General features: G+C 44.0%; 1 protein-coding gene and 1 long non-coding RNA gene across 3 annotated transcripts in view; one reads left to right on the top strand and one right to left on the bottom strand.

Annotated features, from left to right (window-relative positions):
• ANTXR1 (ANTXR cell adhesion molecule 1) overlaps positions 1–27,763 on the top strand; it is a 241,700-nt gene that overhangs the window by 132,325 nt on the left and 81,612 nt on the right. For both annotated transcript variants that reach the window (XM_022561340.2, XM_022561341.3), the window contains exon 13: positions 10,581–10,676. In XM_022561340.2, the coding sequence (XP_022417048.2) occupies positions 10,581–10,676 (96 nt within the window). The remainder of the gene's footprint in view (positions 1–10,580; positions 10,677–27,763) is intronic.
• On the bottom strand, positions 9,351–11,048 carry LOC149747728 (uncharacterized). Its single transcript, XR_016395419.1, has 2 exons — positions 10,522–11,048; positions 9,351–10,343 (listed from the first exon to the last, which is right to left on the bottom strand). It is a non-coding gene; the product is annotated as an uncharacterized LOC149747728 (long non-coding RNA).

The raw sequence follows: 27,763 nt of genomic DNA, 5'->3' as shown, positions 1-27,763 counted from the left end.
AAGTATAAGGAAGGAGGTGGTGAGAAAGGAGGTTGGAGAAAAGAGAGGCTTAGTTGTGAAGGGCCTTGAGCTAAGGACTCTTGGACTGAGGGATCCATAAATGGATTCTGGGGATTTGATGGACCACCCCCACCTCCAAAATTATAATCAAAATTAGTGAGCTTGTGTACAAATGTGAATGTGTACTTTTCCGAGGAAAGGGTGTATCACTTTCATCAAAGTCTCCAGTACTAAGAACTCTGGACAGTGAAGAGCTGTTGAAGAGTTCATGGGTGGGCAGAGCTATCATAACATTTTAGGTCGATGACTCTAGATGCAGTGGTAGAGGATGGAATTTGGCTGACAAGGATGGTGGTGGAGGAACCAGTGAAGCGATAACTACAGCTGGCCAGAAAAAAAAAGTAGTAAGATTCTAAGCCTAATCAAGTATTGGAGAAGGAGTAGACAAGGGCAGATTCAAGAAGTCCTTAGGTGGTCAAAGGAGCAGATGTGCTGATAGGAGGGTGTGACCTCAGGTAGGAGAGAGAGGGAGAAAAAGAAAACTGAGATGGACTTCCAGATTTCGCACTTGGATTGATGGGTAGTACCATTGAATGAGGGGAAGAGAACGAACAGGTTCGAAGGGGAAAACAGGGAGCTCAGTTGGAACTGTTGAGTTTGCAGTGTCAGTAGGACCTACCAGACAGTGGAATGACCCTGACTATGACCCTGAAGCATAAGAAGAGATCTAGCCTAGAGATAAAGAGTTGAGTCATCAATATCTAGATGAGAGTTTAAACTATGAAAGGAAATGAGGCAGCCCATGTTTAGAAAGTTTTAGAAAGAGTTTTAGAAAGAAAAACAGCAAGAGACCAAGAATGCATCCATGGGTCATACAACATGGTTAGCGTATTGAATGCCACCGAATTGTATACTACAAATGGTTAAAGTGGCAAATGTTATGTGTATATATATTTTACCATAATTTTTTTTTTCTTTGCTGTACGCGGGCGTCTCACTGTTGTGGCCTCTCCCGTTGCGGAGCGCAGGCTCCGGACGCGCAGGCTCAGCGGCCATGGCTCACGGGCCCAGCCGCTCCGCGGCACTTTAAAAAATTATGGTAGGGCTTCCCTGGTGGCGCAGTGGTTGAGAGTCCGCCTGCCGATGCAGGGGACACGGGTTCGTGCCCCGGTCCGGGAAGATCCCACATGCCGCGGAGCGGCTGGGCCCGTGAGCCATGGCCGCTGAGCCTGCGCGTCCGGAGCCTGCGCTCTGCAACGGGAGAGGCCACAACAGTGAGACGCCCGCGTACAGCAAAGAAAAAAAAAAAAAGAAAGAAGTATATACCTTTCTTAAAAAAATGGATCCATGTGGCATGCTGACATTTAAAAAAACGGATCCATGTGGCATGCTGACATTTAAGGGACTGCATACAAGGAAAAGCCCATGGGGAGGTGGGCAAGGAACGATCAGAGATAGGAGGAAGGAAGCTGAGGACAGCACTGCCGCAGATGCCAGGGCAATAGAATTCCAATAAAATGCAGGGTGGGATGGGCGGAGAAGTTAGATAATGGCTAAAGTTACTTCCAGAAATAACAGTCAGAATATATAAGCTCTGGGAGAGAATTTTGGTCTCTGGGCTTGCCCATCCAGAACTTCTCAGCAGCAATAAAATGACTTAAATTTCATCTTTCGAAAGAAAACTTGCCTGTACTCTGCCAGCTTTGTCTGGGCAGGAAACAGAGCTCATACCAGCTGCTGAGGATGGTTCAAAATTCCACTTCAGAGCACTGGAATGTGACACCTCCCAAGTGGCAGCCTCTGCCCAGGGAGGGAGCAAAGCTGCCTGGAGTGGAGCGTGACGGGTGCAGCAGGGGGTACAGAGCCTTCCAGCCTCCCTCGGAGGAGCGGACAGTCCTCTGCCTGCTCACAGGTTCTCCCATCTGAGCAGGAAAAGTCAGCATGTCCTTGGTCCCTTAATCTCTGTCTGCACATCCCCCTCTCACCCAGATGGCCTCTTGGGTATTTAGAACAAGCAAGTTGCCATGAGATCACAAGATCATGGACCAGAACTGCCCGGAGTGGAAGGGCCTCTTTGCCTTGAGTGCTTTTCAACAGTGCCTCAAAGACATTCTCACTCAATACCAGAGAAATAGGGACAGGGCCGTGGATGGAGGGAGGAGAGGAAGAGGGACCACTGGGTAGCCTCACGTCATAGCAAAGTCTCCTCGTCGTGTCCTGGAGTGCCCTGTGGCATCATCATTTACCAACTGAAACCAGGGAAACAACCTTGCCAGCTTTTAAAAATATCTAATGGATCAACAGCTGTTTTCCTGTCATATTTTTGACAGAGTTTGGCTAATAGCCCTTCAATGTGGCAGAATAAACCTGCTACTTCATTCTTCAGGTTAAATGTTTAAAAGACAGCCTCATCTAACCACGTGAAAGAATCTGAGTATCTTTAGTAACTCAGTGGTGATTCTCAGAATCCACAAAACCTAGCCTAGATCCTAGAACTGCAGCAAACCCACCACCCATCAGGGAGGGCTCTCCTTAACCCTTTGTTAATAATTCCTGTACACTGTTTTCAAAATGTAATTGTTACAGTTACCAGGGTCCATCCTGGGGGAAGTTAAAATAAGAGATATTGGAGGGATCACTGTCCTGGGGGCAAAAAAGCATGTGAAAAAATAGAAATGAGACCCTCAAACCATATATGAAAACCTCAGTATTGCCTTTGTTGTTGCGGACTGGAGACTAAGGCTGAGTGTGGCAGCAAATGGGCTGGAAACTGAAGCCCGGGATTAAACAGCTTTGCCAACCTCGTCGCGGGCATGGGGCCTGTCTAGGGAAGACTCACAGCCAGGGGCAGAGTTACGGGAACGCTGATGAAGTTTAAGTTTCAGGGATGCTCATTTGAATGGGTCCCTTCTAGGCCTTCTAAGGTCCTGGGAGGGGTGCTTATTATTTTGCATTTGTATTTTTATGTTCTTTTTCTTAAAGAGGCCTCCCCAAATCGTACAAGCATCAGGCCCCGCACAAAACCAGCCTGCATGGAGCAGAAGAAGACAGCCTCTGCTCTCTCTCGGTGGGCAGCACGCTCCCCAGATAGGAAGGGGAGAGCAGAGGCCCATGTTCGCTGTGCTCTGGCCTCATTTACTGAATGAGTAAAGGGGAAGAAAGGCCTGAAGTTTTACACACAGTGCCCTCAACGTGGAAGGATACACAGGAGTGGGGAAGGATGCTCCCTCCTTAACTGAGACAGTTTTCCAGGCAGAACTGAAGACACTTCATTGGCTACATAATAACCCCATGCCTGAACGACAAGGAAGAATCCCAGTTCAAACCCAGCTTCGAGATGGGGGATTCCACCAAGTTTCTTTAAGTTGAGCTTCCCCCAGTTTCCCATCATTCCTCTCAGTTTGACCCTCCTCCCTTTACCCTGGCCGGCAAGCAATTAAGGCCTATACAGAAGTCTCTGAAGCCAGGGGGAACAACAGGCAGGGGCCCACTGGGGGCCTTACCCCCTTGTGCGGACAGGTTTTTTTTCCCTTTTCTTTAAAGATAAAATGTTCAGAGCCAAAAAAAAAAAAAAAAAAAAAAAAAAACAAGACAGGAAGGAACAGCGATGCCTGATGCTCTGTTGCCCAGAGGCCTCCCTCTCTCCTGTCACACAAGATCCCTCACCCCCCTGCCGTGCGTCAGAAATCCAAAATTACTAGAAACCTACCATGTGAGAGATGCTTTCATTATTCAAGTTTCCAAATCTATTCTCTTGAAAACAATGCCTCCTCATCTTAAAAGATGCCCTCGTTTGGTGAGCCAGGGACAAAGGCATTTTAAAAACCCATGATGGGGGCTTCCCTGGTGGCGCAGTGGTTGAGAGTCCACCTGCCGATGCAGAGGACACGAGTTCGAGCCCTGGTCTGGGAAGATCCCACATACCGCGGAGCAACTGGGCCCGTGAGCCACAACTACTGAGCCTGCGCGTCTGGAGCCTGTGCTCCACAACAAGAGAGGCCGTGATCGTGAGAGGCCTGTGCACCGCGATGAAGAGTGGCCCCCACTTGCCACAACTAGAGAAAGACCTCGCACAGAAACAAAGATCCAACACAGCCATAAATAAATAAAAATTTAAAAAATATATATATATATAAAAAGCCATGATGCAGGGATTTGCCTTGCAAGCCAGGCAGCCTTCAGGGAAATTTATCCTAACAAGGAATGACCAGAGGAAGGAGCAGCCCAAGAATCTGCCCTCACGTTTAATATTCTGTGTCTGCGTGCTCCACCGCAGGCCTCTGTGAGCATCTTACACCTTAGCGTTCATAGGAAAAGAGGCGTAAAACTACTACTTATTGAAGAAAATGGATGTCCCCTCCCCTAACTGGAAGATGTACCTCCTCAGCACCGCTTCCTTTCATCTCTAGTCACACCCCAAAGCCCTCCCACTTCCTGCTGAAAATATTTTAAACCAAAGGGCCATGTTGATTTATTAAACTTTATTTTTACTTTTTAAATAAAATAAGAAATTAACTTGTGTTGGTATCTAGGCTGTCGGGAAGATAACAGTGGCAGGAGGCAATCTTTGGCTATTTATCTACTGCTGTCTTCCCTTCTGAAATCTCTTTCAAAGTTTCCAGCAAATTCCACGCAGAGGCTGCCCAGCAAGGACAGGAGCAGAGTTTGCTGGGCAGGTCAGCTCCTGCTCTCGCTTCTTGTCAGAAAGTCAAGTCCAGGCAAGGCCTCACTCAGGCTCCCTTCCCTGGCGTCAGAGAGCCTGGAGGATGCATCCACTTCCAAGCCTGGAGGCTGGCTGGTTCGGAACTTCTGCGTGGTGAGGAAGCCACCTCGCCTCCTGCCATTTAGCCATCCAAGACAGAGCCTGGGCAGGCGCATTTAGGCCCTGACCCAAATGGCCCTGCTCAGCCCCATGGTGGAGGCCATGTGGGCCCAGGGGTCTTTTCAGTCCTACCACCCTGTGCCCTGGTGAAGGGAGGAGCAGAGGCCGAGTCCACACGCTTGTCCTGAGTCAGGCTGAGAGCAGTGGTCAGCCCATGACCCTCCTGAGCTCCAATCCAGGAAGAAGCTTTGGGGAGCAGGCAACGCGTAACACAGGGTGTGCCAGCAGACAGTGAGCTGGGACACAGGAGGGTAGGTTGGAGGCCAAAGCCCAAGGAGCCAAGGCAGTTTGCACCAGAGCAGGAGGACAGAGCCAGGTTCTGGGCCACCAGGCTACATGGTGTGGGCTGTGGAACATTCCACATGCCTCCCGGCCCATGGCAGAGTCTTAGCACCCAAAGGGGCTTTTCATCTTGGGACTAGATGAAAATGCAAAAGGATTCATTTAGAGTAGCTGAACTAATTTCACGAATGAAGCAGATACTAAACAGGGCAGATGTGTATGTATTTCTGCTACATACTCATATTCATTCAACAGGTAACACAGAGCCATCCTTACGTAATTGTCAATTCCTCTTCACAAGGTAATTGATAGAAATTCCAATTCAAGATCATAAGGGGCAACCAGGCCCTGCTGTGGCCTCCATCCCTTTCGGACTTCACTCTGAAATACACTTTCACTATGTGACTCTCTGATCCACCCGGAGCCACGTGGATGAACTTCCTTCCATCAGATGGAACAATTACAAACACGATCTCAGTCTCCCATGCAGCTGCCTTATGTTTAGTCTTTCAAGTATAGATATTTCTTAAGCGAATTTTTTATAAATGCGACATTAGAGTGTAATGATGAAGTGGAAGGGAGCAAGGTTCTAAAATCAGACTGTGAAGGTTCAATTCCCAGTTTTGCAACATTAAAATTGAGGGCATATAAATATGTCCATAAGTGGTACGGGAAGGGTCTGGGTAAGTTACATACCTTCGCTGAGTCTCCTTGTTCCTTATTCAAAAAGGGGATAACAGTTCCTGCAACAAGACTGCTTTAACAAGGCTCGTTTAATTAAATGGGCTCATGCATAGGTAGCACTTTGCCTAGTGCCGGGAATGCAGATAGCACACAATAACAGTCGCTATCGTTAGTAAAATTAGTACAAAGACATCCATGAAAATGCAAGAGTTTCAGAAGGAGTGACCCTGTAAAATGTCATCCTAAAAGACTGGGAGGGACTGCAGGAGCCTTCCACCTGGGCCTTTGACCTCCAGTCTTCCCCTCAGGTCCATACTCTATGCATTGAAAGCATTTACTTCCCAAGAAACAAGTCCGATCACAGTCTCCCCAGGTTGAAGCCACTCAGGCTCAAGAGAGAAGCCATGCCCCTCAGCTTGGGCTCCAACAGTGGGGACCCTGCCTCCTTCACCCCTACACCATGCACTTTGTGTTTGCTTTCTGTGCAGGAATGCCAAGCTCTCCTTCGCCCTGAGGGCGAGAATCCAGTGTCACCTCCTCAGTGCTAGTTCCAGACACTTAGTTCTTAGTGCTTGCTGAGGGCAGTAACCTGCTGGTTGAACTTGTAGGCTGTGGAACCAAATGGCCCAACTCTGTTAAAAATTTAGTTTATTGAAATATAGTTGATTTACAATGTTAATTTCTGCTACACAGCAAAGTGATTCAGTTATACACATATATACATTCCTTTTCATATTCTTCTCCATTTATGGTTTATCACAGGATATTGGCTATAGTTCCCTGTGCTATACCGTAGTACCTTATTGTTTATCCATTCTCTATATAATAGTTTGCATCTGCTAATCCTAAACTACCAATCCATCCCTCCCTCCCCCTTGGCAACCACAAGTCTGTTCTCTGTCTGTGAGTCTGCTTCTGTTTCGTAGATAGGTTCATTTGTGCCATATTTTAGATTCCACATATAAGTGATATCATATAGTATTTGTCTTTCTCCATCTGACTTACTTCGTTTAGTATGATAATCTCTAGGTCCATCCATGTTGCTGCAAATGTCATTATTTCATTCTTTATTATGGCTTAGTATTCCATTGTATATATGTACCATATCTTCTTTATCCATTCATCTGTCAGTGGACATTTAGGTTGCTTTCATGTCTTACCAAATGGCCCAGTTTTAAATTCTGGTTTCTCCCTGTGACCTTGGGCAAGTTGCTTCTTCTGTCCTTGCCTCAGTATTTTTCTGTAAGATAGGGAAAAAACAATATTATTGAATTCATAAGGTTGTTAATATTAAGTGAACTAACACATGGAAAGCATGTTAGTACATATTTAGAAAGGACAGTCCCTGGCACATAGTAAGTGTTCAATAAATACGAGCTATACTGATAACAAGTATTATTATCATCACTATCATTACTACTATTGCACCAGAATGTAAGCTTTAAGACTCAAGAGACTGCTTTTTTCACTGCCTGGCACATAAAAGGTGCTGCATGAAACTCGCAGATATAGAGAACAAACTAGTGGTTACCAGTGGCGGGCGGGGGGGCAACCGAGGGGTTGGGGGAGCGGGAGGTTCAAACTGTTGGGTGTAAGATAGACTCAAGGATGTACTGTACAACACGGGGAATAGAGCTCACCATTTGTTATAACTGCAAATGGAAAGTAACCTTTAAAATTGTATTACATTTTTTTAAATTTTTTAAATAAAATAAAAACTATCCAAAAATAAATTAATTAATTAAAGGTGCTGCGTGTACAGCTGTTGAATAACACACAGGCCCCTGAGTGTGGGTAACGGTTGATACCTAGCCCTCAGCAGACCATGAGCACCTTGGTTCTGTGTAATCCATCCTTACCGCTGAGGTCTGCTCCATGGGCACCGGACGGACCCTCAGTAAACGTTTGCTGAATGAATCCATGAACGAACCTCCTCCGAGGTTGCATGCACATGTTACCTACTTGTAGGACATTAGCTTCATGTCTAAGTTTATCAGAGATTCATGCCCTTTGTCTGACGGTGACTCTTTTGCACTGGGTGTTTGTATATAATGGTGCTGGAAGATCCTGAAAACCAGGCAGTGCGTTGGGGGGCTTTACTGGGGGCTGCATCCAGAGCAAGGGTCAGTCCCTCCAGGAGCGTCTGCCCCACTGCGTTTCCACTCCCCTAGCGTCCCCACTGCACCTTGCCCCTGCTGAGCCCCACGCTGTCCTCCTTCGCTACGGAAGGGAGGGCTGGGACGAGGCAGACCAAGCCTGGTCAGAGACGGGCCGGATGAAGCTTTGTCTGAATCCAGGAAATTTCCTTCCGGAGCTGAAGCCTCCCCTCTCCCCTTGTGGTCCCGGTCCTCCACCCTCCCCACTTCACAGGAAAATTCCTTCTTTTTCCAGAAGGAATTAAAATAATTTTCCCCACAATATATCAGCCTTTCTGCTTCAGTTCCTCTCTCTAGAGTGAAAGTAAAATCAGGAGAGGGGAGATTGCATATAATGGGAATAAATGCAGTCTGTAGTCTTTACTAAATTATAACTTTATACTGAAAGACCACTGTTTTATAAGCCTTGCAGTAACCAAACCACTTATTATTCTGACTGCAAACAGATTTATGATCTGAAATGGCCACCATGTTTGCTGGCCACGAGGAAACAAAGGGAGGATGAGTTACAGCTCAGCGTCTGACATGATAGCTTCCATCCCACTTGTCCAGCCATGTCTGCTTACATCTTACAGCTCATTTTCTCCTCACATCAATGCAATGAGGCAGGTGAGGTTCAGTATCTCCATTTTATGGGCATGGAACGTAGAGACTGAAAGATCAAGGGGGCTGTCCTTGACTAACAGTAAGTTTGGAGAACACACGGGATTTCTTTGTATCTTCAAGGAGAGCATCCGTCTGCCGTAGCTCATGCATAAACGTTGTGGGTCCAAGAGCATCCTCTGGCTGCTGTGCCCTCTCCCCACCCACTGCCCAGCCCTGCACCTGCACTTGTGAGGTGCAGCTCCCTCGGGGACAATCTGGCATTCCCAAGCCTTGGCTTGGTGGGAGCCGAGTGTTTAGTTCCCTGGCTTTTGGGTCAAAGGCATTCCAGGGAGTAAAAGCTGCCTTTAAACAGCTTCCAGTAGCCCCCACTGAGCACTCAGAGTAGGGGTGAGTCACGCCCCAGCTCTGCCATTAACCTGCTGTGTAGCCTCGGACAGGCCATCCAACCTCCCCCTCTGTAAACGGTTGGGGAGAGGGCAGCTTTGAAAGTCTGATCATGCTGCGAACAGTCTCCCCCGAAGACACGTGCTCTGAAGGTCATGAGTGTTGTTTCGGGAGGGTCACACCTTCCATCCACTTGAGCCCATCTGTGTACCCCACAGGTCCACTGATCCTGGGTGAGAACCCCAGGGCCACGTGAGCCCTGATACCATAGGGAGGAGCCCCAAGTGCAGATTTTTAAAATACAGCTTCAATAGTTTACTTTCCCATTGTGCAATGTTCAACAAAGAAAAAGGAAGGCAAAGACAGATTTTTTTTTTAATTACCATAAACCCACTACGAGCAAAATCACCATTACTATTTGAGCAAATAGCCCTCAGTCTCTCTCTCACTCTTGGCAAACGTAAGTCCACTCATTGTATCAGGGCTGTTCTCTCATTATGTTTACATTATGTGTAAACATAATGTCTACAGAGTAACTGGTGGTTCTGCCATGTATTATTAACTATTCCTTAATTGTTAAGCATCTAGGTTGCTTTCCTTTTTCATCATCTGTGCAAACATATCTGTTTTGGGGGGCGGGGGGCTACAAGTGGCATTGCCAGCTATATTCAGAAGGGGTACCTATGACAATTAATACCTGTGACAACTTGCCTCTCGCCCCCAGCTCCAAAGGTTGTACCCACTTGCACTCCCGGTAGCTGGGAAGAAGGGGTGGTAGAGGGGACTTAAATCTGCTCCCTTGAACCAGCAGCCCCAGAATACTGACACCGAGGGAGTGGGATCTCTGTTGATGAAAGTTAATAATCATGTCAGGCCACGGCAACTGTCTGTTTTGGGGACTGGCCTAGGCATGTTTGGAAGTGGGCATGATTTGTCTTGGGTGCCTGCTTCATTGGACCCGAGAGCAGCGTTGACTCAGTCACCACACCCCTCCCCTCCCAGGGTCAGCAGAAGCTGCCTCACCCTCTACTCCCTGGAATCCCTCCGCCCTTTATCACATCCCATCAGTGGGCTCTAGGCTTTGCCTCGTGAGTCTCTTACACGCACCTATGAGAAACAGGCTCAGGCAAGCAGGCTGAGTTCTGAGAATTGTCCCAAGTCCAGCCCAAGGGGTGGCGGGAACAGCAGTTCCAGGGAGTGGGAGGCTGTCACTGGGCACAGGGTGATGGTCCGGAGGCAGATGGCGGTGGTAGGCCATCTCGGTGCCCAGCTGCAAAGGCAGCCATCTGCTCTGTCTCCTGCAGGATTGGTCCTTCAGGCTGTTATTCAAAGCGAAGAATGGGGCCTCCCTGAAAAGACAAACCCACTTCTCATGAGAACTGACTACATAGAGTGTGTTGCCCAGAATGTTGGGTAGCACAGTTTACTTGGCAAACTGTGCTCTTCTCTGGGCCTTAAATCTGCATACTGGGGATGGGAGTGCGGGGAGGGAGAGACCACAGGTATTGCCTTGCCCCCCAAGCTCACATGCTGGTTGCACGCACAGCCGGCCCCACTGCTGACCGCCCTCTCTCTCGGCCCCGCAGTCCGATGGCTCCATCCTGGCGATCGCCCTGCTGATCCTGTTCCTGCTTCTGGCCCTGGCTCTCCTCTGGTGGTTCTGGCCCCTCTGCTGCACCGTGGTAAGTGCCCCAAGCTTCTCCCGCAGCCTCAGACCTCAGGCGGCTCAAAGCAAAGAATGACACAGGTTAACAGGACCATGAGTAGGTAGAGGGCAACAAGAAACTGTGTAAATAATTAACAATAAGTCTAGCGTCTTTTGTACAATTTTTACAAAATTGGCAAAAACTAACATGATCGGGCTTCCCTGGTGGCGCAGTGGTTGAGAGTCCGCCTGCTGATGCAGGCGACACGGGTTTGTGCCCCGGTCCGGGAGGATCCCACATGCCGCGGAGCGGCTGGGCCCGTGAGCCATGGCCGCTGAGCCTGCGCATCCGGAGCCTGTGCTCCGCAACGAGAGAGGCCCCAGCAGGGAGAGGCCCACATAATGCAAAAAAAAAGAAACTAACATGTTCAATAAAATCATGAGTCATTAGGAGTCAGTATGCGTCAGGGTTTGCCAATGGACACACCATTTTGGGTGGAGCAGCTGAAGGGGCTGCTCTGGGTGTAGTGCCTAGGAAGGATCAGCAGAATACTGTAAATGACGAGTGTTACTTGATGTGTAATAAATACACATGCATGGGTGTGTGTGGCACATGTGCACGTGTGCACACACACGCACACACACTTGTTGAGTTGCACCAGCTGATACTCTTCCAAAGCCACCTTGGTCTTAGCAACTAGTCAGCCCATCTGAGAAAGTGCCTCAGGCCTCTTTATTTTTAACAATAAAGAGTGGCACCGGGCTTCCCTGGTGGCGCAGTGGTTGAGAGTCTGCCTGCCGATGCAGGGGACACGGGTTCGTGCCCCAGTCCGGGAAGATCCCACAGGCCGCGGAGCGGCTAGGCCCATGAGCCATGGCCGCTGAGCCTGTGTGTCCGGAGCCTGTGCTCCGCAACGGGAGAGGCCACAACAGTGAGAGGCCCGTGTACCGCAAAAAAAAAAAGAGTGGCACCTATAGGACACACCTATATGTGCCCAGCACAAGATCAGTAAGGATCTCCTCCCCATCATCATCACCTGGAGCCACCACATAGCTCTGGCCAGCATCGCCAAATAGTGCAGGGCCTGGAATAACCCGCCATCACCTGCCGTGCCCAAATGATATGTGCTTGTCTATCAGTTTCTATTCCCTGGCCCCCAAACCAGGAAAAGACCAAACAAAGTAATATCCAAATGAAAAAAAAAACATTAGCTCTTGCAAGTCTAATTCTAGCACATGCCCTGACTTCATGCACAATCAGAGCATGTGCTGTAAAGGCAGGTGCGTTTGAAGTGAGCGCTGCTCCACTGCCACAGCTTCTTCCATTCCCTGCACCTCAGTTCTTCCATGGCAGGCCCAGCAGAGGAAAATAGATGGTGAGCATCTCCAGGCTAGAGCTTGTCTTCACTTTATCTCTGGAAATCCAGCATTTAGCATACAGTGCAAGGCGACTCCAATCTGTGTGTAGGACAGAAACTGAAGCCTCATAGAGCACTAGACTTGAACAAAAGGGAGAAATGGTTTCAAACAACACTTTAAAGAGATGATAAATGGATGAATGCAAAACTCAGCCAGGATGTGGATCCCTGTGGCAAGGATTCTGGAAAGAAAGAGGCTTTTGCACCAACAGAAGCCTCTGGTTTTGAGGGGAAAAGATGACTTGTAGCAGACAAGAATGTGTGGGTGGGAGGGACCCTGGTGGGAGGGACAGGTGCAAGTCTCAGGTCAATTAGTGTAATCCAGGCTGGAGTGATTTCACCAAGATTTTAAGCAGTCTTAAGCACAGCAGCCCCAGGTTTAAATGTTTAAATACTTAAGGCTGCATAACCATTTTATTTTTAAGGTTAAAAAAAAACTGAGGCAGCCAGACTGCTTTCTATGGTGATTCAAAAGGAAGCATATCTTCAAGTCTGGAATTCTCGGGGGAAGAAAACTTTCAGAGGGCTCTTAAAGACGAGGGTGGCTGGGAGTGTTGGTGGTAGCCTGGGGTGAACCCTGGGGCTTCTGTTGTAGTGGGCATCACCCTTTGTTCACTTAGTCCCTTTGATTATTAAAAACAGTTACCTCTGGGTGGGGACAGCTAGGAACAATACAACAGCCAAGCAGTACTCCACCATTTACTGGTTGTGTGATCTTGGGCAAGTTACTTAACCTCTCTGTGCCCCAGTTTCCTCATTTGTATGATGAGGACGATGAGAGCTCTGACCTCATAGGTAGATGGTGAAAATTAAAGGATTATCTATATAGGAATATCTATATATCTGCTTAAGGTTGTTCCTTGTATTATTATTAATAATTACTATTATTAATATTTTAAAATATTTACTATAATAGGAATATATAACTGTACTGTATGGCATTCAATTTATATTAGTGAGAAATGTCTCTTTTTTCCAGTTTTGTTGAAATAGAATTGACAGATAGCATTTTATACGTTTATGGTATACAATTTAATGATTTGGTACATGTATATATTGCAAAAAGTTTACCATAGTAAGTTAACATCCATCACCCCACATATTACACATTTTTCCTTGTGATAAGAACTTTTAAGATTACTTTCTTAGCAACTGTCAAATGTACAATACAGTATTCTAAACTGTAGTCATCCTGTTGTACATTATATACCCCAAGCTTTATCTTGTAACTGGAAGTTGTACATTTTGACTACCTTTCACTCAATTCCTCCACCCCCAACCCTGTACCCCAGCCCCCACCTCTGGTAACCACAAATCTGATCTGTTTCTATGAAGTTGGTTCTTTTAGATTCCACATGTAAATGAAATCATACAGTATTTGTCTTTCTCTGCCTGACTTATTTCACTTAGCATAATGCCCTCAAGGTCCATCCATGCTGTTGCAAATGGAAGGATTTCCTTCTTTTTTATGGCTTTTTTATGGCTGAATACTATTCCACATCTTCTTTACCCATTCGTCCTTCAATGTACACTTAAGTTGCTTACATGTCTTGGCTATTGTAAATAATATTGCATTGAACATGAGGGTGCCTGTATCTCTTCAGGATAGTGATTTTGTTTCCTTCAGATATATACCCAAAATTGGAATTGCTGGGTAGCTCTATTTCTAATTTTTTGAGGAGCCTCCATACTGTTTTCCATAGTGGCTGCACCAATTTACATTCCCATGAACAGTGTACAAGGATTCCCACTAATACTTGTTATCTCTTGTCTTCTTGATGATAGCAATCTTAACAGGCATGCAGTGATATCTTATCGTGGTGTTAATTTCCAGGAAAATGTCTCTTATTTAATGCCTTTCATTATTGGAGGCAGGATCACACAAGGTCAGCTTGCTTTGCAATATTCAGAATATTTTTCAGCGAATCTATCTGGTTAAGCCTATGCTGCTTTGGAAGACAGCAAAAATGTCTTAATGTGGCCCGACTTTAAGTCCTGAGGAATTTCTTTACAAGGGAAGGTCTTAGAGACTGATTTTCCTGTTTATGAAGCATTTAAAAACTGCCCTTCCACATATTTCTGAAAGCTGTCTGGGGCTCTGATGCTTAGTATGCTCCCCAAATTACTCGTTGATCGCTGGCTTCCTTTATGAGTGATGATGTTCTGAGGAGGACAAGGTAAATTCACATGTTTTCTAAAGGGAGTATACAGGAAGGAGGGCAAACGTCATCTCCCCGCACCCCAGGATGCAGTATGCAGCAAGTTTCTCTCCACCGCGTGACAGCACGCCCTCACCACAGTCTGGGACTAGCAGAGGGCATCCTTGTAAATGACGGTCCTGAAACCTTCCTCTGTCATGCTCCCTGCCCTGTCTTGAGTGTGGGAAATGCCCCATGGCCTGGTACCAAAGCTATATCTCCATGATGGGAAATAGCCAAGGAGCAGAAAGGGTCTGTAACATGAGGAGCCCATGAGGTTTGCCTTCCTCCTGCTTCTGCACAGTTCTTCCGGGGAATAATATTCAAAATCTTTAACAATTTGCAAGGCCTCCATCCCAATTGAGCCAAACATTAACCCTTTAGTGGCTGGATATGGGGTGGGATGGGGGGTGGTCCATGAAGTCCTGTAGGATGGCAGGGGTACAAGGGCAGGCACTCAGGTCACTATTTACTAATCATAAAGAGCATTTTAACGTGTAACGACCAGTATGGCCAGATCAGGCATAATAGGCACTACGAGGCCAGCCTTCTGCAGCCGTCAGCATCCTCTTGCTTCCTGCTGGTCCTGGAAGAAGAAATCTGAAGGCTGAGAGTGACTGGCGCTACCCATTGCATTTTGCCTTTCTGGAAGGACCCCATTCCCAGCTGGCCCTTATCTCCCACCTAGATGGAACCTGGGTTAACTTATTGCCCGCGTAGCAGAGAATAATCTATCAGTAATGACTGATGGAGAGAGAATTGGCCAGGTCTTGGATCCAAAGTTTTCAGTGTTTCCCAACGTGGCCCTCAGTATCCCCAGGTAAATCTTTGCCTTCTAAGGTTCCTAACTTTATTCACTGGCACAAAAAATATTCACATTGGAAGAGAGAGAGTCATTGGCCTATGTACCCTGTGCTTATTTGCATTTTCAAGAAGGGAATTCAGGGGCCAATATTTTACAAAAAAATAAATGAATAAATAAAACCCTGCCTCAGTTCCACACAGGGCATTGCCAGAACGCTTTAAGTCATGCTATGGACACTCCATCCACTTATAAATTTGGTCCAATATTATTGAAATCTCTAAATTGAACTTTAAAAAAAGGAAGACTAGGAAATCTGCATGAGAAGAGGATCATGGGAAAAAAAGAGTTGAAATGTACTGGATGAGTAAACGTATGAACATATGGAGGAAAAAAGTCCACAATGAATCAGTGGTATTAGAGGTAAATATTATCTAATACAGATCTAGAAAATGAAGGTAACCCTGAGAGTCTACCATCATCCCAGCCAAGAGGCAGCACCCTGAAAGCATGCAGTCTAACTAGGATGGTAGCTTTATGTACACAGGCAAAGGCCATCACATCCTGCCTAAATTTCAGCAGGTCACCAGACACTGATAGATTCTGATTAGCAATGGGGACTGGCTCCTCCAAATCAAAAATCTGGGGGAGAGGATAAATGCCTGGCTGGTGTCTTAACCTACGGACCCCATGTTGACGCTCTCATGAACACCCTCGATTACCTAACGCCCAGCCCACTTGCCCTGCCCCATCTTCATACGGAGACAGAGCAATTGATAGTATTCTCCTCTCCTGCTCCATGATGATCCCTTCAGAAGAGAATTGCCCAAGCATGCTGTTGGGGCCACTGCACATTTACGAGGCCTTCTCATTGCTTAGCAAACTCTCACCTCATCCTTATGGAGCCCCAGATTCCACCCCCATGGTGTCTCTCCCAGACTGTTCCCGCTCTCCTGGAGATGACTGTCCTATCTCTGGCTCTTTCACTCTCAACAGACAGCCTACTCTTCTGTCTCAGTGAGAGGTGGAAGCTGTCCTGTGAGAAACCTTCCACTTCAAGTAGCACTTTCATGCGTGCTGTTCCAACATCCCTCCCCTCCCCGGATGCAGTCTGGCCCCTCTGCCTCTCTTACCACTCATGTCCTTCATTTTGTTCTCTCTCATTCACCTCTGCCTGTGGTATCTTCATCCTTTCCTCTCCACTGTCTTCCTCCCTGCTGCCTACTGGCCTCTTTCAACCTTTAGAAGTGTCTCATACATTATTCCTCCTTCAAGCCGCCCTCTTCCTTCTCCCTCCCTTTCATCTGCCAACTTCTCTGCAGAGCAGACTGTCCACAATTCCTTCCATTCACTCTTCGGCCCACTGCACCCTGGCCTCCATCAGCATCGTTGCTCTAGTCCATACATTGCAAGCCTGAACTCCCCAGCCAGGGATCTCTGCTCATTTTGCCTTCTACTTTAGCTCTTTCAGCAATGGTCACTCTCTTCTTTCAACTCTCTCCTCTGCTGGCTGCTGCCGACTCTTCTAAATCTGTCTTCAGTTTTCCCCTGTCTCCTTCTGCTGCCACTCACCTCTTGTTCTCCAGGATTGTCTTCAACCTTCTCTACACATTGTCCCTGGGCAATATCACTAATGCTCATGACTTCAGCTACAATGGATATGCTGATGGCTACTTAATGTGTCCACCCATTGCTGGCCTCGGCTTCAGAAGACCAGGCCCATAGTATTGGTACCCAATGGGCATCTCAGATGTAGGCATCTCTCCCCATCGTGTCCCAGCTAAATTCATCATGTTTTCCCCAGAACTGCTCTTCATCGATAGATATGTCACCATCCTCTGAGCTGCCCAAACTCTAGACTGAAGAGTGATTGCCAAGGTCTCCTCTGTCTCTCCTAGTCTTCTCTCACTTCACAGTTGTCTGTAGAGCATCCTCTTCTCTCACACCCCATCTCATCTGATACATCCATCTGCACCCTCTACACCAGCATAAGCATAATACCTGGCACTCATTAGTTGCTTAATAAATAGTTGTGGAATGAATGGATGAATGAATGTCATTGCCTTAGTCTGAGGTTCTGCATCTCCCACCTGAACTACTGCAATAACTTGTTCTGCTCTTTTAGCCTTTCTCACTGTCACTAGGTTTTTTTCCCTTAAAAAAAGAAAAATAATCAGGTCATGGTCCCACTCACTTCCATGCCCCAAATCCTCTTGACTGTTCAAGATCTCTAAAGTAGACTTCAAATTCCTTGACATGGCGTATGTAGACCCTTCTCAACCTGGCCACGCCGACTTCTCCACCTCACCTCCCACCTACTCCTCCCTGTGCCTGGACCCCCTTGGCACCCTGTGCGGACTCCTTCATGGCACTGGCCATGGCGTTGTAACTGATCGTTTGCTTGTCAATCTTCCCCTGTAGACATATGCTATTGGAAGCCAGGGCTGTAGTTCCCCAGAGCATAACCATGCCCGGCTCAAGGCTGTTACTCAGTATATCTCAAAGCTCATTGAGGAGCTAAATGGAAGGAGGGCCATCTCCAGGCACACTGTATTCTTTGGGGTTCCTTGAACATACCTCATAGCTACTAATGATCTCTTTGCTTATATTGTCTCCGCTTGCTGAAATCTTTTCATCTTCTTTATTTACTCTGTCAACAATTCCTCTTTCTTCAAAGCCCGGTTCACTGATCACTCCATCTCAGTAGCTTTCCTTTTTCCCACCTGGGGAGAACTAGCGCCAACCTCCCTTGGTTTTCATAGCACTTTTTTCACACATCTATTAGCGAATTTTCTCATTCTGTCACAAGTGTTCATTCATATATATGTTCCTGTCACTATACAATGAACTCCTCCAGGGGACAGAGAAATTTGTCACAGAAAATCATCCCACAAAAAGTACAGTGCCTACTATGTAATTCATATGTTTTCCAAACTAAACTAAAGTGGGGAAGGGGAATGGATACGAAAGGAACCCACAAACCGGTGGAACTGTAGGGCATGGTAGTTTCATGGGTGTTTGTATTATTATTATCAGGTTTCATAAATTACATGTATGTTACACACATCGTTTTATATGTATCAAATATTACATAACAAAAGACACTTTTATCAGCTTCTTAAATAAAATCCTAGAAATCTGCCCATTTTATTAGGGGGTTCAGATTGTATATCAGGAACCCCGAATCAAAAGATCTTGCCATATTTTGCCAGGTGAAAAAGTTTCTGGAGATTCGTTGCATAACAAGGTGAATATACTTAACATTACTGAACTGTACACTTAAAAATGGTTAAGATTAGGTTATGTGTTTTTTACCACAACTAGAGAGAAAATAAAAAGAGATCCTGCTGTAGAGTTGGAATTCTTCTGCAGCCCAGCTAATTAAACTACACCATTAAAGTGAAATCAAACCATTATATTTCTGTTCAAATAATGGCAAATACTGTTGGGAGAGGATCATGTGCATGCTTTGAGAATTTCTCCCTAGAGAAACAAAATGCGGTTGCCTTTTGTTTTGGTTTGTTTTTAAAGGCCTCGTAGGTATCTTATGAACAGTTTTTAAAGAACTATGTAAAGGATCATGTTTAATTCACTTTATTGAATTTCCAGGGTAGTTCAATGAATGACAAATTGCAAGGGACAAAAACTAATCAGGAACTTGACGTGCCTTAAATTGAAATAAAAATAAATTCTTCAAATAATGCCCTCCACACCTTGAAGCATAGCATTTAATTTTCAGGGCCAGACAACCAAACCTAACATCACCAAAGGGATTCACTGAAGCATATTTAGTAGAAACCTGACAAGTACAAGCAGTTCCTTAGCCAGGCATCATGGGCCTAGACTCATCGTGCTTTCTGGATCCCTTTCCAGCCTCCACCCATTCCCATCTGGACACACCTCTCTCTGCAGCTGACAAGGTCGCTTCCCACTAGCATGCAGAGCCCTGCCATGGCCTGCCCTCACCTCAGAGCTCTGCACCACACGCCAGTCTGTTCTCATCTCCACCTTGCCCTCGTGGCTTCCCTCATCCCTGCTGGGCTGGCCCTGCGACTTGCCTGGAAACCCACCCGCCACCATCCTCATGCCCCTAGGTGAGCTGGAAAGAGGCGAGCTGTCATTAAAGACAATGGGGTTCCAATATGAGATCTGCCTCCATCAATATGAGATCTGCCTCCATCAAAGGCAAATCTTTTAACCTTCATTTCCTCACATGAAAAATTAGAAAATTGGAACCATGTTGGCGCTAAGGTAGCTTCCTTATATTCTTACCTCCTATAAGTGAATCTACTCCTCTCCTTCAACATTTCCTGGCCTGTGGTCCTTAAACCTGGTTACACATCAAAATATGATGCAAGTATCAGGGGCAGCATTTCCAGACGTTGTCCACCTAAACTTCTTTTGACCCTGGAACCCTCCCTTGACACTTACTCATTAACATACTGACATCTAGAAGGGCACTAGTCCTTCCCAAACACCTATGGACATCCTGATGTCTGGAAGGACATTAACATTCTACCAAAGACCGTTTGGGAAACATAAGCCCAGAGAATGCTGAATTGGCTGAAAGTCAGATTCCTGGGTCCCTAGGTGTGGCCTCTTTACCGCCCTCCTCGAAGGGTGTCAATGCCAACAAGCTCAAACACACTGTGAACATCATTCCGCACCCTTGTTCCTTGTGTGTCCTGCTCAGATCCCACAGGCACTGCCAGTGGCTGGAATCACCTTGCCCATAACCCAGGCAGACCAGATGCTCCTCTAAGCCTCAGGGAGTCTGAATTCATGAATTTTTTTTAACTGTCTCAGTGTTTCGCAGTGACTCGTGCATCATCTAGTGAAGAATATGCATAGCTGCTCTTTGAAATTACCATGTACATCATTTAGGCCTTATCAACTAATGTTAAAATTCTTGCCACTACTCTCTCTTGAGTTATGTATGAATTTGGCCTTTTAACTAATTCCAGTCTTAAGGGAGATAAGATGAGAGGCCAAAAATTATTTGGAATTTGAGTTCCAAATGTAAAAAACAAAAAAGTTGAGCTCATTTCTTTGAAAATTTCTTGTACTACATTCTAGATCAACACCCTTGGCACTAGACTTTACTAAACTTTTACAGTGTAAAATTACTGGATTCAAGCAGTACTTGGCCAGCTCTAATCAACTGTGAGGTTTCTATTACATTTATACTGTTTGTATAGTAAGATTCATTTATCTGTCATCAGCTAGTATTTCATGTTTCCTGGACATTTTCCACATTGCATTGCCTAGTTTCCCTTGGTGTCTTGATTTTAATTAAAAGGATGTTTATTACAAGGTCGAGGAATCAGAATGGAAGCCTAAATTGTAAAAGCATGAGAGCAAGCATCCCCTTCCATCCATGAGATTAAAGCCTTTTGTTAGGTGGCTTTTCAGATCTCATTGGCATTTCTTCTATACACAGCTTTCTTCTGACGGCTTCTCCTCACACAGAACCTATGAGGCCAGGGAGGTAGCAAAGGAGTTGGAATTAAGATATCAGCCCAGAAGTCCCAGGATATGCAATGTTTGAAATCAAAGGCTCCAAATACAACATTTAGGCATCTAAATACAACATTTATTTGAGTTACCCCTCTGAGCATGCAAGAGGTAATCATTTGTGAAAAATCAATTACTCCTGGCTGGTGATACACTGGACTTCCTAGCAAAATAAAAAGAAAAAATTTCCTGGAAAAACAATGTAATAAAAGTTGTTTAAAATGCATAGCCAGGCTCACAAGAAAATAGACATTTCCAGGGACAAAATAAAAAAGGTTCTGGAAATCAGACGGTTAGCTGACCCTAAAGCAGTGGTGATTTTCCGATCTCAATAACCTAGACATTTGGTTTCAGAGCCTTACATAGGTCCATAAAAGTTTGGGAGTCAGAATTGAGTCTTCTGCTACAGCTGAGACCTTGAGTAAAAGGATGAGCTATGAGGTGTGTGTGTGTGTGTGTGTGTGTCCCTAAGAATTCAGAGCCACAACCTCTCAGTTTTAGAGTTCAAATATTTATTACTTGGGGTTCTGTAAATTACAAGCTAAGAGAAAGGGATCACAGTTTGGAAGTGTTTAGGAGTCTGCAAAAGGAAACTCTCTGGCAGGTTGACCCCTTAGCTCAGTCTTCATAAGATTCCCATAGGTAAAAGCAAACTTCACATGAGTTCACAATCGAAAATTACCAAAAACCCAAGGAATATTATTACTCAGACTCCTTGGGGTTTTACTACGCATGGAAAGCACAGAAGACCAGAAATCAGTTGAGGAAGTCAGGCCCTGTCATTGGTCTTTCCTTTGCTCTCTACAAAGTTAACAATGGTTGAGTAGCAGATACATCAAAAGTTCTCTAAATACCATTATTTCTCCCATAACGTGAAGGGTATTCCTAAAAATGTCACTTCATATGGAATTTTAGCCCTATGAAAATAACAGGACTGGAGGGGGGGATATAGGTTCAGAACAGAACATTCAAAACTGTGCAACGTTATAAAATAATACACTTTTAAAAATTAATAAGAAACTGAAAATTTTCACCATTTTAAACATCTTCAATTCTTGAAGTAATGCTACAGTATAAATAGCACTATGTCTCAATTTTTAAAAAATAAACACATGAAGTTTTGTGATGAGTTTGAGTATGATGTAGCCCCATGCCTTTGAGTTAACGGGACAGAAGGAAGGACATTCTTAGGATGAAGTGTCACAACAACAGAGGTGGATGACTGTGACTCATTGTCTTCTTACCCCTTCTGTGCTGACTTAAAATAGAAATGCAGCTTTTGTTGTCTTGCCAGGGTCCTCTTTTCATAACAACAACAACAAAGCTGTTTGTGTGGTTCCAAATAAGACCAAATACCACAAAAGTGTTATTCTGCTGCTCTCAGCATGATAGCCTTTTCTTCAATCCATGACACATGCTTCTAATCCCCTTTAAAGCAGATGAAGGGCCCCATGCCTTCCATTCTCCTTTCTTTGGGTTCCTCAATGTGGTCTCCAATGAAGCTCAATGTGGGTTCCTTTACTCCCTTTGCTCTCAGGGTGTCCCATGAATCTCATCTCTTCATGAGCATCTCATACACAAGCTTAAGGCTTTCCTCCTTCCCTGAATCCTTGGATTCTTATAACCAGGACATACACTCGTGTTGAGGATGCTTTAAATGCTTTCATGAAGAAAGGTACACAGGCTCACAAGTGCGATATATTGATTTAATTGCACTGCACAAGGGTAAACAGAACTAAGAAAACAGATGAGGTGTGTGTGGGTTTTGTGTGTTTCTTCCAGGTCACTACTGACAGCTGAGCAGCATCTTCATAGTACTTGGTGGCACCCAATATAATCAGCCAGCTCACACTTTTAAATGGTTAATGTTATGTTATGTGAACTTTACCGCAACGAAAAACATCTAAAACATATACAGGCATACTTCAGAGATATTGCAGGTTCCATTCCAGACCACCACAGTAAAGCAAGTCACATGAATTTTTTCGGTTTCCCAGTGCATATTAAGGTTATGTAGTCTATTGAGTATTGCCTAAAAAAAAATTTACATACCTTAATTTTAAAAATACTTTATTGCTAAAATATGCTAATCACCTGCACCTTCAGTGAGTCAAAATCTTTTTTTTGAATTTTTGAATTTTATTTTATTTATTTTTTTTAGAGCAAGTTCTTATTAGTCCTCAGTTTTATACACCAGTGTATATATGTCAATCCCAATCACCTAATTCATCACACTACCACCACCACCACCCCACCGCTTTCCCCACTTGGTGTCCATACGTTTGTTCTCTACATCTGTGTCTCAATTTTTGCCCTGCAAACTGGTTCATCTGTACCGTTTTTCTCGGTTCCACGTATATGCATTAATAAACGCTATTTGTTTTTCTCTTTCTAACATACTTCACTCTGTATGACAGTCTCTAGATCCATCCACGTCTCAACAAATGACCCAATTTCGTTCCTTTTTATGGCTGAGTAATATTCCATTGTATATATGTGCCACATCTTCTTTATCTATTCATCTGTCGATGGGCATTTAGGTTGCTTCCATGACCTGGCTATTGTAAATAGTGCTGCAATGAATATTGGGGTGCATGTGTCTTTTGGAATTATGGTTTTCTCTGGGTATGTGCCCAGTAGTGGAATTGCTGGATCACATGGTAATTCTATTTTTAGTTTTTTAAGGAACCTCCATACTGTTCTCCATAGTGGCTGTATCAATGTACATTCCCACCAACAGTGCAAGAGGGTTCCCTTTTCTCCACACCCTCTCCAGCATTTGTTTTTTGTAGATTTTCTGATGATGCCCATTCTAACTGGTGTGAGGTGATACCTCATTGTAGTTTTGATTTGCATTTCTCTAATAATTAGTGATGTTGAGCAGCTTTTCATGTGCTTCTTGGCCATCTGTATGTCTTCTTTGGAGAAATGTCTATTTAGGTCTTCTGCCCATTTTTGGACTGGGTCGTTTGTTTCTTTAATATTGAGCTGCATGAGCTGTTTATATTTTTTGGAGATTAATCCTTTGTCTGTTGATTCGTTTGCAAATATTTTCTCCCATTCTGAGGGTTGTCTTTTTGTCTTGTTTATGGTTTCCTTTGCTGTTCAAAAGCTTTGAAGTTTCATTCTGTCCCATTTGTTTATTTTTGTTTTTATTTCCATTACTCTAGGAGGTGGATCAAAAAACATCTTGCTGTGATTTATGTGAAAGAGTGTTCTTCCTATGTTTTCCTCTAAGAGTTTTACCGTGTCCGGTCTTACATTTAGGTCTCTAATCCATTTTGAGTTTATTTTTGAGTATGGTGTTAGGGAGTGTTCTAATTTCACTCTTTTACATGTAGCTGTCCAGTTTTCCCAGCACCACTTACTGAAGAGACTGTCTTTTCTCCATTGTATATCCTTGCCTCCTTTGTTATAGATTAGTTGACCATAGGTGCGTGGGTTTATCTCTGGGCTTTCTATCTTGTTCCATTGATCTATGTTTCTGTTTTTGTGCCAGTATCATATTGTCTTGATTACTGTAGGTTTGTAGTATAGTCTGAAGTCAGGGAGTCTGATTCCTCCAGCTCCATTTCTTTCCCTCAATGCTGCTTTGGCTATTCAGGGTCTTTTGTGTCTCCATACAAATTTTAAGATTTTTTGTTCTAGTTCTGTGGAAAATGACATTGGTAATTTGATAGGGATTGCATTGAATCTGTAGATTGCTTTGGGTAGTATAGTCATTTTCACAATATTGATTCTTCCAATCCAAGAACATGGTATTTCTCTCCATCTATTTATATCATCTTTAATTTCTTTCGTCAGTGTCTTATAGTTTTCTCCATTTAGGTCTTTTGTCTTCCTAGGTAGGTTTATTCCTAGATATTTTATTCTTTATGTTGCAGTGGTAAATGGGAGTGTTTCCTTAATTTCTCTTTCAGATATTTCATCATTAGTGTATAGGAATGCAAGACATTTCTGTGCATTAATTTTGTATCCTGCAACTTTACCAAATTCATTGATTATCTCTAGCAGTTTTCTGGTGGCATCTTGCATATTCTCTATGTATAGTATCAAGTCATCTGCAAACAGTGACAGTTTTACTTCTTTTCCAATTTGTATTCCTTTTATTTCTTTTTCTTCTCTGATTGCCATGGCTAGGACTTCCAAAACTATGTTGAATAATAGTGGTGAGAGTGCCCATCCTTGTCTTGTTCCTGATCTTAGAGGAAATGCTTTCAGTTTTTCACCATTGAGAGTGATGTTTGCTATGGGTTTGTCGTATATGGCCTTTATTATGTTGAGGTAGGTTCCCTCTATGCCCACTTTCTGGAGAGCCTTTATCATAAATGGGTGTTGAATTTTGTCAAAAGCTTTTTCTGCATCTATTGAGATGATCATATGGTTTTTAGTCTTCAATTTCTTAATATGGTGTATCACATGGATTGATTTGCATATATTGAAGAATCCTTGCATTCCTGGGATAAATCCCACTTGATCATGGTGTATGATCCTTTTAATGTGTTGTTGGATCCTGTTTGCTAGTATTTTGTTGAGGTTTTTTTTTTTTTTTTTTTGGCGGTACACAGGCCTCTCACTGTTGTGGCCTCTCCAGTTGCGGAGCACAGGCTCCGGATGTGCAGGCTCAGCGGCCATGGCTCATGGGCCTAGCCGCTCTGCGGCATGTGGGATCTTCCTGGACTGGGGCACAAACCCGTGTCCCCTGCATCGGCAGGCAGACTCTCAACCACTGCGCCACCAGGGAAGCCCTGCTGAGGAGTTTTGCATCTATATTCATCAGTGATATTGGTCTGTAATTTTCTTTTTTTTTAGTATCTTTGTCTGGTTTTGGTAGCAGGGTGATGGTGGCCTCACAGAATGAGTTTGGGAGTGTTCCTTCCTCCACAAATTTTTGGAAGAGTTTGAGAAGAATGGGTGTTAGCTCTTCTCTAAATGTTTGATAGAATTCACCTGTGAAGCCATCCAGTTGTGGACTTTTGTTTGTTGGAGGATTTTTAATCACAGTTTCCATTTCATTACTTGTGATTGGTCTGTTCATATTTTCTGTGTCTTCCTGGTTCAGTCTTGGAAGGTTATACCTTTCTAAGAATTTGTCCATTTCTTCCAGGTTGCCCATTTTTTGGCATAGAGTTGCTTGTAGTAGTCTCTTAGGATGCTTTGTATTTCTGCGATATCTGTTGTAACGTCTCCTTTTTCATTTCTAATTTTATTGATTTGCGTCTTCTCCCTCTTTTTCTTGATGAGTCTGGCTAATGGTTTATCAGTTTTGTTTATCTTCTCAAAGAACCATCTTTTAGTTTTACTGATCTTTGTTATTGTTTCTATTTCATTGATTTCTTCTCTGATCTTTATGATTTCTTCCCTTCTGCTAACTTTGGGTTTTGTTTGTTCTTCTTTCTCTCGTTCCTTTAGGTGTAAGGTTAGATTGTTTATTTGAGGTTTTTCTTGTTTCTTGAGGTAGGCTTGTATAGCTATAAACTTCCCTCTTAGAACTGCTTTTGCTGCCTCTCATCAGTTTTGGATCGTCGTGTTTTCATTGTCATTTGTCTCTAGGTATTTTTTGATTTCCTCTTTGATTTCTTCAGTGATCTCTTGGTTATTTAGTAATGTACTGTTTGGCCTCCATGTGTTTGTGTTTTTTGCGTTTTTTTCCCTGTTAATCATTTCTAATCTCATAGTGTTGTGGTCAGAAAAGATGCTTGATATGGTTTCAATTTTCTTAAATTTACTGAGGCTTGATTTGTGACCCAAGATGTGATCTATCTTGTAGAATGTTCCGTGCGCACTTGAGAAGAAAGTGTAATCTGCTGTTTTGGGGTGGAATGTCCTATAAATATCAATTAAATCTATCTGGTCTATTGTGTCATTTAAAGCTTCTGTTTCCTTATTTATTTACTCATAATCTTTTTATAATAGTAACATCAAAGATCACTGATTGCAGATCACCATAGCAAACATAATAATAATGAAAATTTTTGAAATATTGAGAGAATTACCTAAATGTGACACAGAGACACGAAGTGAGCAAATGCCGTTGGAAAAATGGCACCAAAATACTTGCTCAACACAGTGTTGCCACAAAGCTTCAATTTGTAAAAAACAGAATATCTTCAGCACACAATAAAGCAAAGTCTGCCTGTATATTACCTTCTCCTTTACTTCATGAAAAATCATACTTTGAGCTAATACGATTTCACAGTTTATTGATTTTATGGTTCAGTGTCCTTACCACATATGAATAAATTTACATATTACATACCTACATTGTAACAAAAGAAACTGTACATGTTGTTTTCAAATTTTCAGGAAGCCTTCTTGGAAATTTAATTCGGGACACAAAGCTGATTCGTGAACCACAAGGCAAGGGAATTTACTTGGAGGCTGGGGCTAGGGGATAAAATGGGATATAGATGGTGTCAATAAAGTACCATAATTAACCATGAGTCCAACCCATAACTCTAATGAGATCCTTATGGTGCATACATATGTCACAATCCACTCATGGCAGTTGGAACTGTTAGCATATTAATTACTAAAGAAACATTTATATGGAGAGTTGAGAAACCAGATTTGCATCTTGTATCACTAAAGTGCTTATTTGACAGGCAAAGAAGTTTAGAAGAATCAGAAATGCTTTCTTTACCTTTTCCTTTATAATGCATACTCATTCATTCCAGAAATAGTGACTAAGCAGCAAGCACTGACTATGTGTCAGGAGATTAAAACTGAACCAAGGATGCCCATGTCTTCTAGAAGCTTAGAGTCCAGTTCTTCTTGCAGCAGAAAGAGATGCAAATACAGTGCAGTCAGTTCATTGCCAATGGTGCAGTGAAAGATAAGAACCATGTCCCTAACGCCCAGGCAATCGTCTGGCTGGGATTGCTTCAGGGCTGGATCCAAGAATGCAGGCCATGCCAGCTCTGCACACAGATGAGCACGAATGCTCATCAGAGGAAGCAAGAGAGTTTCCTCCAGAGATAGTACTCTGTCTTCCCCTAGGTGGGACACATAAGAAATGAAGACCCCATAGTCCCTGACAATAGAGCAGGGACACTATAACTTTTAGACTCAAACATTTTCTAATCAGCCATAGGCAGCTCTCAACAGAACAGTCATAGGAATGTCTGACTTGAAGCAAAACATACCCCCATATATCTACTCGAGGTGTAGCATTGTTAAAAACAGGCTGATT

This window comes from Delphinapterus leucas, chromosome 13 (assembly GCF_059928025.1).
Source record: "Delphinapterus leucas isolate spDelLeu-1000000601 "Yukka" chromosome 13, BTC_Dleu_Yukka2, whole genome shotgun sequence".
Classification (NCBI taxonomy): domain Eukaryota; kingdom Metazoa; phylum Chordata; class Mammalia; order Artiodactyla; family Monodontidae; genus Delphinapterus; species Delphinapterus leucas.
This window is presented reverse-complemented; position numbering and strand designations above follow the sequence as displayed.